The sequence below is a fragment of the Condylura cristata genome, unplaced genomic scaffold (genome assembly GCF_000260355.1).
Source record: "Condylura cristata isolate star-nosed mole 26May11 unplaced genomic scaffold, ConCri1.0 scaffold00034, whole genome shotgun sequence".
Classification (NCBI taxonomy): Eukaryota; Metazoa; Chordata; class Mammalia; order Eulipotyphla; family Talpidae; genus Condylura; species Condylura cristata.
In genome coordinates this window covers 7,185,236-7,198,949 of record NW_004567135.1, presented here as the reverse complement: position 1 = coordinate 7,198,949, position 13,714 = coordinate 7,185,236, and the positions used below count along the sequence as shown (strand labels likewise).

Sequence of the window (13,714 nt, the reverse complement as noted above, 5' to 3'; positions counted from 1 at the left end):
AACTATAAGGACAGACATCCTGGTTTCTCCCAGGCCACTTCAAGACGGGGGAAGGGCAAGTTGTGGTTTTTCTGAGCTCATATGAGTTCTTGGAAAGAAAATCTGCTCCCATCGCTCACCTGACAGTCCAGAGAGCTGGGCTGTGTGGCTCCGTGTTGTGTATCTCTGGTTCGGGTGTTGCATGTCGTGTGAGGCCGGGGAACATCCTTCCGGGAGGGCACGTGTGCCCCAGTTCCCAAGCACACACGGGTCTACCTCTGTGTGCATGTGGGGGCAGAGTAGATGGAGATGAGGGTACAGAGTGGATGTTTGTGGGGCACACGCAGCTCCCTTTGTGTGGCTGTGGGCGAGAAATTGGGAGCAGACAAGCCTCCAGTGGCATGCAGCGCACACATCGGCAAAATTAATCTTCTCTTTCAATGGCGCTTTGCAATTTACGAATTCCCTTTACTTTAGCTCATCTGAGCCTCATAATTCTGGGAGGCAGGAAGATGCTAATATCTTTATTTGAAAGATGTAGCAACTGGGGCTCGGAGGCGTTAGTCGACTTTTCTGATGTTACACAGCTGGTAAATGAGGAGCAACTTTGACTTCAGATGACCTGAGTCCAGGCTCTTTGTGTGTGACTGTGGGCACGCGCGTGCGTGTGTGTGCGTGTGCGTGTGTGTGTGTGTGTGTGTGTGTGTGTGGCGGGGAGGGTGTACCAGGCCCCCAGCTGCCTATACTGTGGAGGGAAGCAGAGGGGAGGCAGGCCAAAGAAAGGGTTCGAAGGAGAGGGAACCCCAGTCTTAGGCTGGGGACCCCAAGTCTTCTGACTCCTCTGCCGTCTGGCCAGGTCCCAACCTCAGATGAGTCTCCCTGCCTTGCCCTAGGGAGTCCCTGGGCAGCCAGGCTCTACCAGTGGAAGGCACTCTGTTCAGAATCACATTGTTTTCATGAGCAACTTCCTTCCATGGCCCTGAAATTCTGCCCTGAGCCCTACTGTGTTCCTGGTGAACCCCACTGTTTTCCTGGTGAACCCCACTGTTTTTCTGATCAGCTTGTTTTCCCCAGTGATGACTTATTCACTCTTTCTAACAACCACGCTTCCTAGGCCCCGTCTCACCCTCAGCGGATGACCTTACTTCCAGTTCACAGAGAAGACAGAGATAAGACAAACCCCCCCCCCTCTGGATCACCAGTGGCAGAAGGGAGCATTGATTTATCTAGGCTAAGATCTCAATCTATGCTATCTATCTCATCCCCTTCTGCCTTACAGGAATTTCAGCTTAAGGATGCTGCCTCTTCCCTATAGTCAGTCTCCTGCTCCAGCGGAATTTTTCCGTTAAAATTGGAACATGCTTAAGATTCTCCCATCTCAAAATACACTGTGACAATGACAGCTAACAGTTATTGAGCACTTACTACATATCAGGTTTTGGGTTAAGATTTTTAAAAATCAAACATCTCTTACTCTGCAGCTCCCTCCAGCTCCCGCCCTGCCTCTCTGCTTCTCTTCACAGACCAATTTTTCAAATGATGGCTATATTCCACCTTCTCCGTTTCCTCATCTCTAACTCCCAGACTGGCTTCTCTCCCTGCTACCACCACTGTACCAAAATGGTTCGCCAAGGCTACTAGTGACTTCTGCTTTGGCAAATCCACCAAACATGCTTTTGTCCTTGATCATTCAATAACATTCACCATAGTGGCCCCCATCTCATTTTTTGAACTATTCTCTTGCTAACAGTCACACTCTGGCTTCCCCCCCTTTATCTAGCACCCCTTCTCTGTCTCTCTGCATTCTCTCCTTCCCATTAAATGTCGGTTGTCCTCAGCCTCAATCCTAGGCTTTCCTCTTTCTCTGAATCTTGATTTAATGTCACAGATTAGTGAATTTTTACATTAGTATATTTTTACTTGTGTATCTTTTTTTAAAAAAAGATATATTTATTTATGCATACAGAACTGGGGTACATGCCAGAGTTGCAGGGAGTGAGAGGCTTCACCAGAGACAGAGTTGGGAGCAGAACAGGCAAATTGACGAGGTGCACTGGTGCAGGGAGCAGTGGGCAGGTCAGGAGAGGTCTGCCACGCCATGTGGTCACCTCTGGGGCTGGGGATAGAATTTGCACTGAAGAGGCTGCAGCCATCTTGCAGTGCTGCGTCATTACCCGTTGCACCACCAGGGAGGGCCCTCCAATGATATTTTTTACATGGGTATGGAAGTGTAAGTGTAAGACATTTCCAACACCCAGGAAAGTTTCTACAGGCCCCTTCCTAGACAGTACTACCCCACAAAGATTAACCAATATTCTGATTTCTGTCAGTATAGATGATTGGTTCTTGAAATTGCTAGATTAAATGCATCCTCCCCACAAAACATAATATATACATGAGTACATTGTATATGTACACAACATTCAATCATACTATACACATGGTATTTGGCAGTGGTCGGATTTTTCAGTGCTGTATAGTAACTCACGTAACTAGACCAACTCATTATATAAATATATATTTATATAAATAGATCATAGACCGCAATTAATTTAGCCATTGTGCTCTCACTAGACATTTGGGCGGTTACCAGTTGTTGGCTTTATAAACAAATTCTTGTTCATATCTTTCGCTTAACATTTGTACTCTTTTCTTTTGGGTGTATAACTAAGAAGCTACGGTCAAGTCATGGGTTGAGATTCTGTTTAGCTTTCACGGATATTGTCAAATCAGACTTTTATTCTACCCTTTTGAAGACTTTGTATTCTATTCTCGGGCAGTCTCATCTTCACTCATGACTTCAATTACCATTGACATACCAACAACTGCCAAATTTGTGTCTCAGCCCAGATCTCTCCTCTCAGGATCAGCCCCAGTGGCCAATTTCCCACTTAACATCTCCTCTTGGATGTCTCCAAGGCTCCTCAAAAACAGCATGTACAAAACAAAATCCATCATCATAACTCCCACACCAACCTTGACTTGTGCTCCTGATCTCGCCAGCCACCCACCATTCACCCAATTATGCAAATGAGAAATCACCCCGACACCCCGTCCCCTCACCTTCCTTAATAGGATGCACCAGTTTTGCCTCCTAAATTCTGTTGTCCTGGTCCAAGCTACCCACCCTTCACACCCCTCACACCTGGACTTCCACGAGAGCTTCTGAACTGCTCTCATATGTGCCTCTGCCCCTTCCGGAGTGGTCTCTTCACTCCTGCTCTGGTAGCTTCATGTCCTTCCATAGGGAGTCTTCTGTGTCCTTGGATCACAACCCTTGCCGTGGCCACCAAGATCCTGAGTGGTCTGGCTGCTTTCTGCTTCTCTGACTGCTGGTACCTTGTTCTCTGGCTACCCCCCCCCCCCCCCCGCTCAGCAGCACAGGCTGCTCTCAGAAATGCCCCTGCACACACAGCCCACCCCACACATGCAAACCTTTACCTAGTTACTTTAGTCTTTATCTTGTTAAAGATTTATTTATGCAGACAAGAACTGGGGTACAGGTCAGAGCTGTGGTGGGAGGTGAGAGGATTCACCAGAGACAGAGTGGGGAACAGAACAGGCAGATGTACTGAAATACTCTGCTGGAGGGAGCAGCAGATGGGTCAGGAGAGGTCTGTCATGCCATGTGAGTCAGCCCCCTGGCTGGGAATTGAACTCGTGCTGTAGTGGCTGTGGAAAGCTTCATTGTGCTGAGCTTTCACCCCCTGTGCCACCAGGGAGGCCCCTACTTTATTCTTTTACAAATTCAAATATCATATCTTTTCCTTAGAGAAACCTTCCTGTCTCTCTAATCTGGGTTAGGGCCCCTGTCATTTATCCCCATCAAAGTGCATTATTTTTTTTTCATACTATTCATCCTAATTTGTAGTTATTTTTCACAATTAAAAAATGTTACCTGATTCCCCCATTAGACAGTAAACTCCATGAGAAATGGATCCAGGTCCATTATTTGGTTTCCAGGTGTCCTCAGCATATATGTGCAGGAATATTTGACGAGTGCAGGTAAAGATGAAGAAGGAAGAAACGGCGGGTGATAGGAGCCCACACACAGTGAGCTGGGCAGGGAGCCAGGTGGGGCGGGCTGCTTCCCAGGTCAGTGAGGTCAGGACCGAGGGTACTTGTGTGAGCATCTGTTTGCTGGGCTGTGCTCTGGGAACCCCCGGCTTGTGGGGTCTGTGCACTGCCCCAGCCTTTCCTCACTTCCCCATCAACAGGGAAAAATTGGATGTGCCTGCTGGCATGAGATGAGATAAGAGAATGCTGTTGGGGTGTGAGCATGTGGTCTTTGTCTTTGTCACCCCACAGGAGGGTGTGTGCCTAGGTGTGCAGAGGTACAGATGTGCAGTGTGGTCTGAGTGTTGGTGCTGGGCAAGGAGTGTCCAGTCATATATATTTACTGTCCTTTGAAGCTGCTTTGTGTGTGCACAGCCTGATCTCTGGTGAGAGCCCTTCGTGGAAAGCAGCCTGCTGTGGCTCCTTGGGGCCCCCTCGGACCCCAAGCTACTTCCCCTTCAGGAAGGCTGAAGGAGGGGAACAGTGTCCTCTAGTGGTGAGAGACACACGGGCAGCGCTTGGCAGTTCTGAGCCCCAGGTCAGCAACCTTTGCAAGGCACCCTGAGGACAGGGCAGGGAAGCCCTCTCCTCTGAGGGCTGAGGGCTGGTAGACAGGAAGAAAACGCTCAGGGGGCAAGCAGCAGGAAGGAACCCACGATTCATACAGAGCCCTGAGGACAACAGCTGAGGTGTTTTTTCCTCATCTCTGCATGGCATTCTGGTTATGTAGGGTACCCTTGGCCTTTCTCAGTTCCTGTTTCTCCCAGCTCTTTCATTCTCACAGTCTCTGTCTGCAAGGAAGTACTACACTAGTCACTATGCTTGTCTGAAGAGCCTTGAGCAAAGCTGGCCCCTTCAGTCTAATCCTGGATGGGCACTGATTACTTTCTACACAGTCAGGGGAGGCTTCTTGGAGGAGGAAGCCTGTGAATAGAGTCTTGGAAAAATGAGTAGAGACCTTCCACTTGGAGTCCAGGGAAGGTCTGGAAATGTGACTCAGCCTGGTGTGTCTGTGGAATGGGAGAAGGCACAGGCCTGTGAGTGTCCCTGGGGAGTTTACATTTCACCAGGAGGCAGTGGAGACTGAGAGAAGGGCTTTAGGGAGAAAATGGCAGAGTTACACAGCATGGCCTGAAGGTGAGGAGAAAGGGCAAGGAATGAGGGTCAAGGAGCCCGCAGGAAGAGGAGGGGTGTGAGGTTGGTGGTGCAACAGTGGAGAGGGGCCAGGTGGAAAAGCTCCCCCTCCCCTTCTGGGGCTCCGTGTCCTTGGCAGCAGAGCGGAGGCCAAAGGTCCCCACATCAGTCAGTTCTGCTAGTCCCTGGCACCCTGCCGCCCACCCCAGGGTCTCCACTGCTAATGGGAAGGGGAGATGTGTAGGATCCTGGAGGGAGGGGGAAGGGGGGGGACGGGCCTGGTCAGTCTGGTCTGACCCTGGCCGCCCCTTCTGCGGCCCTGCAGAGCAAGAGTTAATATGCTTCCCCTCCTCCTCCCCTTCCTCTCCTCCTACTAGGTCACCTTCTCAGGCCCTGGAGACTTGGCTGGTGGCTCAGGTTCCTCAACCAGTGGCCCTGAGTAATCAGAGCACAGAGGGGCAAGGGCCTGGGGCAGGCAGAGGTAAAGGCAGCCTCAGAGATTGGGGGGCTGGAGTATTTGAGGTTGAGGGTTTGGGGGACACCATAGGTTGGTTCTCCTGACCAGATCTCTCCCGACCCTGATCTCAATTTCTTCTACCTACAGAGGAGAATTCCTTGAACTCCTCTCCTGGACTTGGGGGGGTGGGGGGTGGGTTGAGGGGGTGGGGGATGGCTCCCTGTGGTGCTCTCTGCCAGGAAGCTTTTCAGCTGCAAGAGACAGGGTCCTTCCCCCCAATGCCAGGAACTGGCCCTAAATGAGTCTGTGGTCAGCAAGAGACCTCTGCTAATGGAACTGGGCTGCCCCCCAAGCCACAGAAGGGAATGAAGGAGAAGAAAGTGACCTAAGAGCAGCTGGCTTGGAGAGGGTGCTGACTTAGAGTGGGGGAGACCAGGGAGGGGAGAAGGATGAGTGGAGTAGAGGCCTAGGTGGAGGGAAGTTAGAGGCCAAGGGATTATTACAAGGGAATTAGGGGTACAGGGAGTAACTGAGAGTAAGAAAGATTCAGGACAGTGATGAGAAGGGAGCCAAGGATCAGGAGCACTTACTTAGAGAGGGGCTGGGCACTGCGAGTGTATTGAGAGAAATGGGGGCGTCGATGAAATAATGAGGGGAGATTATATGTCAGGGGAATGGGAAATGACATGGGGTAGCCTGAGAGAGAGCTAAGAGAGTGTGGGGACGCAGGGGTCCCCGGGAATGGCCTGGCAGGGGAGGGGGAGGACCAGGCTTGGAGTGGGGAGCTGAGGACCATGCTGACATGCAGGGAGCTTGGGTGTGTGTCGGGGAGTACCCGCAAGGACCCGCTGTGCGCCTGGAGCCACCTTGGCGGTGCGAGCAAGGGGTTCTGTCGTCCGTCTCAGCTGGAGAGCTGGGTGCCAGGAGGCCCTGGGCTTTCCCTGGGTTTGCACTGTCTTCAGCCTTCCCCTTCTCAGTCCTCCCGTGGGAGGACCAGTTGTCCTCCTCCCCGCCAGCCTCCCTCTCCCACCGCCATCAATTATTCATAGCCCAGAAGCCCGCCCTGCCGCCAGCCCTCCAGCAGAGCAGGCGGGCCCAGGCCACACGCCCCGCCCCACCTTGGCCACACTACCACCCAGAGGCCTGGGAGGAGGACAGCCAGCCTGACAGGCGGGTGGCGCAGACCTGGCAGAAGGGCTGGGTGCAGCCTCGCTACCCCTTACGACTCTGCCAATTCCCTGGTGCCAGGAAGCTCCAGAAAAGATGCCCGTCCAGATCTTCTGCTCAGTGTCATTCTCCTCTGGCGAGGAGGCCCCAGGACCCTTGGGAGATGTTTGGGGTCCCCAACTGCGGCAGCAGCGGGACACCTCAGGATCAGAAGAGGAGGAAGAAGAGAAGGAAAGGGCGGCGGTGAGGAGCAAGGCCAGAGAGGGCGCTTCGCCGGCGGACGTGGTGGCCTTTGCCAACAGCTGCACCCTGCATGGCGCCAGCCATGTCTTTGTGGAAGGGGGTCCAGGACTGAGGCAGGCCCTGTGGGCAGCGGCCTTTGTCCTGGCACTGGGCGCCTTCCTGTGCCAGGTGGGGGACCGAGTCGCCTATTACCTCAGCTACCCGCACGTGACTCTGCTAGATGAGGTGGCCACCACGGAGCTGGCCTTCCCGGCGGTCACCCTCTGTAACACCAATGCCGTGCGGCTGTCCCAGCTCAGCTACCCTGACTTGCTCTACCTGGCCCCCATGCTGGGGCTGGATGAAAGTGATGATCCTGGGGTGCCCCTGGCGCCCCCAGGGCCTGAGGCCTTCTCGGGGGAGCCCTTTAACCTGCACCGCTTCTACAACCGCTCCTGCCACCGGCTGGAGGACATGCTGCTCTATTGCACCTACCGCGGGGGGGCTTGTGGCCCCCACAACTTCTCAGTGGTGAGTGAGGGCCCATGCCCAGCGCGGCATCCCACCGTCCTCCGTGTGGCTCGCCCTGATCCTCATCTCCTGGGTGGGTCTGGGGACCCCGTGCCCCTCCCCCACCTCCCCTGGGCCAAGGGGGCCTGGCCAGAGCTCTCCCCAGCGCCCCAGGGTCTGGAACTAGGTTGCCATTCTCAGGTCCCGCCAGCACTGCTCTTCCTGTTAGAATCCTGAAATACCTCTGTGCTAGTTAGCAATTAGCTGCTGCCCCAAGGCCCCCGTGTCTCCCTGAATGCCCTCCAGCCTCTCCAGCCCCTCCCAGAGCCCCCTGCCACCCGGCAGGGCCCAGGACCTTACTCAAGCTCTGTGGTATGGTACCTGTGCCCAGCCAGTGTAGCCATTGTGGCTGTCACCTCTAGACTGAGCTGGAGTAGGGGCTACCTGGTGTGTGAAGGTATAGCAGGGTGTGGAAGGGAGGCAGAAGGGCGAGGACAGCCCCCTCTCCTGCCACCCGTTCCCATGTCAGCAGCTCGCACAGCGAGGGATTCATTGTATCCTCACTTGATCTTTCTGTGTTCCTCATGTGTGTGCACGCACGCGTGTGCCTGAGGAAGAATAACAGGCTTCTACCTATTTGCCCTCCCATTCCAGGGTCTAGGGTCTTCCCTGCTGGGGAACCTGGTACCTCCCACCTGGTACCACCACCCTTCACTTCAGCTTCCTCTTCTGTCTGTCTAACTCTGTTCCTGCTCCTTCCAAGTTTCTGGTGCGCAGCGTCCCCTGACCACACACAGTCCCTTGGTCCCCACCTCCTTACTAGTGCAGGAGCATGTGGGTGTCACCATACCAGGGTTCTGTGGATGACTCTAGACAGTCGGGGAGCTGGAGGTTTGGCCCTGGGCCTCAGACCAGCCAGGAGAAAGCAGCTGGACCTAGGGAGAGCAGCAACTTCTCATCAGAACCACCAGGTGGCGCCAGCAGTTCGACCCTGGGGCCAGCGCCCATCTGTTACAGGGCACCCCAATGTGAATTGGGTTGCCTGTCTGTGGGTCTTCACCCGTGGGCTTACGATTCAATGGTATTATAGATACACTCAAAAGGTTAAATAATGGATTGATTTATAAGGAGAAAGGTAAAGGAATAACCCAGGGAAAGAGGGAGAGAAACACAGGTTATCTGGGATGTCCTACCAGTTCTGCTGACTTGGACTCCACCGGCACGCTGAAAACCGATTGAGCGCCAAAACGATCAGCTGCGAGTCACCGCCCAGTGCTCCCAGCAGCTTCAGCCTCCTTCCCAGGAGGCAGGTAGGGACCTGGGTCCAGCCTGGAGCCTGGGGCTGAAATCTGCAAAACCCAGTCGTGAGGCAGGGATTAGAAGTCCTCAGAGTTCCTTCTACTTCATCTCTGGACCTCGCCACCACATGGGGGAGAGCATGTTTTCTGGAGTGGAGGTGGAGGAAGCTATTTTAGGAGGGGGAAGGGAACAAGGATGGTATTGCCAAGAACCCCCACCCGCCTGCCACTCCAGTCTGAAACTGTCTCTCTCTCTGGGCAATACCTATTCTGCTCGCCTATGACTCACTCTGTGGACACTGTCACCATCCAGCGGAACCTGAGGACATTCAGGGAAGCTGGGGGGGGGGGAGTCAGGTCACTCTCGTCTCTGTGGCTGTCATCAGAGCTGCAATAAGGTTGTGCTGGAGTTTGGGGGAGGGAGCCGACCCCAGGCTGAGGTCTCTGAGACCCCCACGGCTCTGCACAAGGATGACCAAACATGCCCCATTCTGGACCTCAGGACCAGACGCTGGGAGAAGAGGCACTAGTGTTTGGGTGTGCCCAGCCTTGGACATGGCAACAGGTCCGGATGACAATGGGACATTGACAGGGTCTAACCACTGGAGGAAATGAGAAAAGTCTTGGTTTGAGGAAGGGACTTGGGGAGAAGAGGATTTCAGGTGTCTGGGGTGAAATCCAGGCAAAGGATGACATATCTAAGGAGGCCCCAGGAGCTGGAGCTTGAGGAGAGGACCCAAGAAGCGACCAGGAGCTGATAATGGAAATGAGTGTGTCAGAGTCCCAGCTGGGGAAAGATGGTCACTCAGGTAGTTCAATGGCAAAAATGTTGACCAAGGGGCTGGGCAGAGCTGAGGAAGCCAGTTTGGGGGACTGAGTCACCTAGCAGTAGTAGGAAGTTGTTACCCCATTCAGGTGAAGGAGTGCAAGGAGGAAGCAGCCACTGGGGTGCCCTCCCGGCGGGACTGGTAGTCTGACAGGCTGAGCTATTGCCAGAACACTCAGGGGGAGAAGGGCTAACTGCTTTCTGCCTCTGATCCCTACTGATACCAAACACAACCTGAAGCCCATCCAGGTAGCAAAAGACGGTGCACCCCACAGGGATCAGCTTTCCAGGCCACACTGTAGCACAAGAAGGGGTCAAATGGAGAATGGGCCACACCAGAAGCATCACCCTGAAGTGTGTTAAGATTCCAGCAGCTGGGGGTCCTGGTGGGTTGGGGGTGCTGGCAGGACTCTCAGGCTGTCCACTTTGCCCCCGCCCAGGTCTTCACCCGGTATGGAAAATGCTACACATTCAACTCGGGCCGAGATGGGAGGCCGCGGCTGAAGACCATGAAGGGTGGGACGGGCAATGGGCTGGAGATCATGCTGGACATCCAGCAGGACGAGTACCTGCCTGTCTGGGGGGAGACTGGTATGTCACCTCTCTCAGGGGACCCCACCCACTCTTCCATGCTTCACCTTCTACCGGGGACTCCTGGGTTCCAAGGTGGGACCTGAAGCAGTGCTGGGGTGCTCCCCCCCACATCTCCCCATTTCCACGCTTCCATCTCTGACTCTACCTAACTGCCACACTCCCCCTTCCTGGCTCCCCCTTCCTGGCTCAGTTACTCTCCAAGGTAACCAGCCATCCTTATCCATCAGTGGCCGCCACTGACTCTATAAATAACTCCCTTTCTTCTAGGGCTGCCTTCCATCTGTCTGGTCTGGGGGAGGGGGCTTTGGGACACAGAATGGTGGGGAGAAGGGAGAAAAGGAGTGTCTCAGATAGTGAGAAAGAATTTGAGACACCTGTGCAGAGCTGAAGCCAGGTGAAAAATAAAGAAGTGCTTACAATACAGGGAGCATCGGAGCGGCACTAGACTGTGAACCCAGGAGGGGGTGGGCACCCTACATTTCCCCCACCCCGTCCCAATGTGTGCTGTGCCAGTCCCAGGACAGGAAGGACGCCCCCAATTTCCTAAGGGTCAGTGAGTCAGAAGGCCTCCCGCCACGCACTCCCCTCACTCCGTAGACGAGACGTCCTTCGAAGCAGGCATCAAGGTGCAGATCCACAGTCAGGATGAGCCTCCTTTCATCGACCAGTTGGGCTTCGGAGTGGCCCCAGGGTTCCAGACCTTTGTGGCCTGCCAGGAACAGCGGGTGAGAAGGCCATGAGAGGCCGGTGCCAGGGTGGTGTTTGGTGGGTCAGGTGGGACTTGTGGGCGGTCAGTACCAGGAGGGATGTGTGCGCCAGGGTCTGGGTAGCCCCTCGGTAGTCAGGAGCATGAATGATCTAAAGAACAGGAATGGTCTGCAGGCTCTGAGACCCCCAGAGGCTACAGAATGAAGGAGAGGGGGCAGGACTCTTGAGTTCTGTGGCTTGTCAGAGAAGTCCATCAAGGTGACTCGGGGAGAAGTCCCCACACCCCCCAGCTCCCTGGCTCTCCCAGCAGCTCATCTACCTGCCCCCGCCCTGGGGCACCTGCAAAGCTGTTACCATGGACTCGGATTTCTTCGACTCCTACAGCATTACCGCCTGCCGCATCGACTGTGAGACACGCTACCTGGTGGAGAACTGCAACTGTCGCATGGTGCACATGCCAGGTCAGGCCTGAAAGTCCACATGATCCTGGGGCCCCTCAGCTGCACCCCTCAAAAGCCCCCTGTGCATCTCAACCTCCTGCCAACCTGGAAGCACCACCGCTGGGATTCTCTCCTTCCCACTTCCAGCCCATTCCATTCCTTGTGACCCTTGCCTGCACCCACTGGAATGGGTGGGAAAGGTCCAGGAGGGGTGGGCTCTAGAGGTGGGTCACCTCTTGGACAGACTGACACCAGCTACTCCTACCCTTCCATCCTCTCCCAGCTTCTAGCTTCTGGGCCTCTAGTCCAATCACAAGACCCCTCAGTCCATCCTGCACCGATGTCTTTTCTCCTCTATAGGGGACGCCCCATACTGCACTCCCGAGCAGTACAAGGAGTGTGCGGATCCTGCTCTGGGTGAGGGCCCGGTCCCGGGGTGGGAAGGAGGGGCTGCTGGTCACATGCAGAGGGGTTTCAGACCAAGCTCCTGAATAAGTCCTGCAGTAGGCTTCCCACGCACTCCCTGTGTCTGACTTTAGCAAGATTGGGAACGGCATCTCCAGGAGTCCTGGTGACAAATGAGCAGAGGGAACTTGGGAGGAGCCCCCCCTTTTCTCCTCAGCACCTCAGCTGTTTGACCCCCAAGAAGTAGGAGCTACCTATAGGGAAGCTGTGTGGAGGCCAGCACAAGGTGGCTGGTGAAAGACAGGGCAGAAAAAGAGAAGGGGACCAGGGCTCCCTGGGGCAGGACCAGGATGTTTGTGTTGGGAAGGTGCTGGCAGAGGGCACTTTTCAACTGGTGACTCTCACCTGGCTGGGCACAGACTTCCTGGTGGAGAAGGACCAGGAGTACTGTGTGTGTGAAATGCCCTGTAACCTGACTCGCTATGGCAAGGAGCTGTCCATGGTCAAGATCCCCAGCAAAGCGTCAGCCAAGTATCTGGCCAAGAAGTTCAACAAGTCTGAGCAGTACATAGGGTAAGGAATATGACCATGCAGGACGGGACCCCTGGGCTGGGACTCTGGAGGGTGTGAGCGGGCCTCCTCTGGAGGGTGTGAGGGGGGGTCTGGGGCGGGAGGCAGGAGAAAGTGAGATAGCATGGAGAAAGTATCCAAAGAATCTGGGCTGGGTGTGGAGGGAAATTAAGCTGGAACAAGCAGGGGAAGCAGCTCCTTCTCGTTCCCTCCTCATTTTATCCTCTCTTCATCCTCATTGCTCTAACTGGAATCACCTCATACTTGCCAATGTGCAGAATGTCGTTTCATGCAAGCCATTACCTTTAATCCTCACAAACCCCAAAAGGCAGGTATCCCCAGCAGCATCTCATTTCAGTGATATGAGGACTGAGATTGAGGGATAACTTGGTAAGGTCACCTAACTAGTAAGGGGCAGAGATATGACACGAACCTAGGTCTCCTCCCCCAACCCCTTTGCAGGGAGAACATCTTGGTGCTGGACATTTTCTTTGAAGTTCTCAACTATGAGACCATTGAACAGAAGAAGGCCTATGAGATTGCAGGGCTCCTGGGTGAGCTGCTGATGGCACCTGGCCCTTTCCCATGCCATTGGCATGGCGTGACCCCTCTGCTGCTCACCTGTCCCACAGACTCCTCCCCCTTCCAGCCTGGGGAACCTCTCCCCAAACTCCCTTGTCTTGGTGTGCGGTGGGAGAGGGTCCAAGCCTCCTCTTAGGCAAAGTGGAGACAGGACTATGAGTGTGAACACCAGGGGTAGGTAGTGGCACTGGGATCAACTTCATATGCCCTTGAAAATGTGCCCAGGGATGGAGAACCTTTTTCTGAATAATACCTATTCATTTTAGAAAAGTAGAAAAATGCAGAAAAGCACAGAGAAGGAAGTGAAAACTATGCCATAATCGCTGTGTGCGCCTTCTTTAGGAAGGTTGCCAATCACTTGCCAAATACAACTTGCTGCCCATCCATCCCAGTGTGCTCTGCTGCCCCCATGGTATCCTGATCCCACTGACCTCCCTGCGCCCCGCCTCCTCTACCACCCCTCCCCTCAACCCCCGCAGGTGACATTGGGGGTCAGATGGGGCTGTTCATCGGAGCCAGTATCCTCACGGTGCTGGAGCTCTTTGACTACGCCTACGAGGTGAGTGGGGGCGCGACCATGGGCCGGGATGCGGAAGGGGTCCCCCCACCCACTCACCCCTGCCACCACACCTCTGTCCCAGGTCATTAAGCACAAGCTGTGCCGAAGAGGGAAATGCCAGAAGGAGACCAAGAGGAGCAGTGCCGACAAGGGCGTAGCCCTCAGCCTGGATGACGTCAAAAGACACGTGAGGGAGCAAGAAGGGGC

The 13,714-nt window shown here is 54.5% G+C and overlaps 1 protein-coding gene across 3 annotated transcripts in view; it reads left to right on the top strand.

Moving 5' to 3' along the window:
- The window catches only part of ASIC1 (acid sensing (proton gated) ion channel 1), a 24,861-nt gene that overhangs the window by 8,908 nt on the left and 2,239 nt on the right, over positions 1–13,714 (top strand). The window contains exons 1-9 of one of the 3 annotated variants that reach the window (XM_004692767.2): positions 6,785–7,546; positions 10,090–10,240; positions 10,841–10,968; positions 11,262–11,412; positions 11,752–11,808; positions 12,216–12,369; positions 12,829–12,920; positions 13,428–13,507; positions 13,590–13,694. In XM_004692767.2, the coding sequence (XP_004692824.1) occupies positions 6,890–7,546; positions 10,090–10,240; positions 10,841–10,968; positions 11,262–11,412; positions 11,752–11,808; positions 12,216–12,369; positions 12,829–12,920; positions 13,428–13,507; positions 13,590–13,694 (1,575 nt within the window). In that variant the 5' untranslated portion in view covers positions 6,785–6,889. Of the gene's footprint in view, positions 1–6,784; positions 7,547–10,089; positions 10,241–10,840; positions 10,969–11,258; positions 11,413–11,751; positions 11,809–12,215; positions 12,370–12,828; positions 12,921–13,427; positions 13,508–13,589; positions 13,695–13,714 lie in introns of those variants that run through there. The other 2 variants (XM_004692768.2, XM_012732475.1) reach the window with 2 other exon arrangements.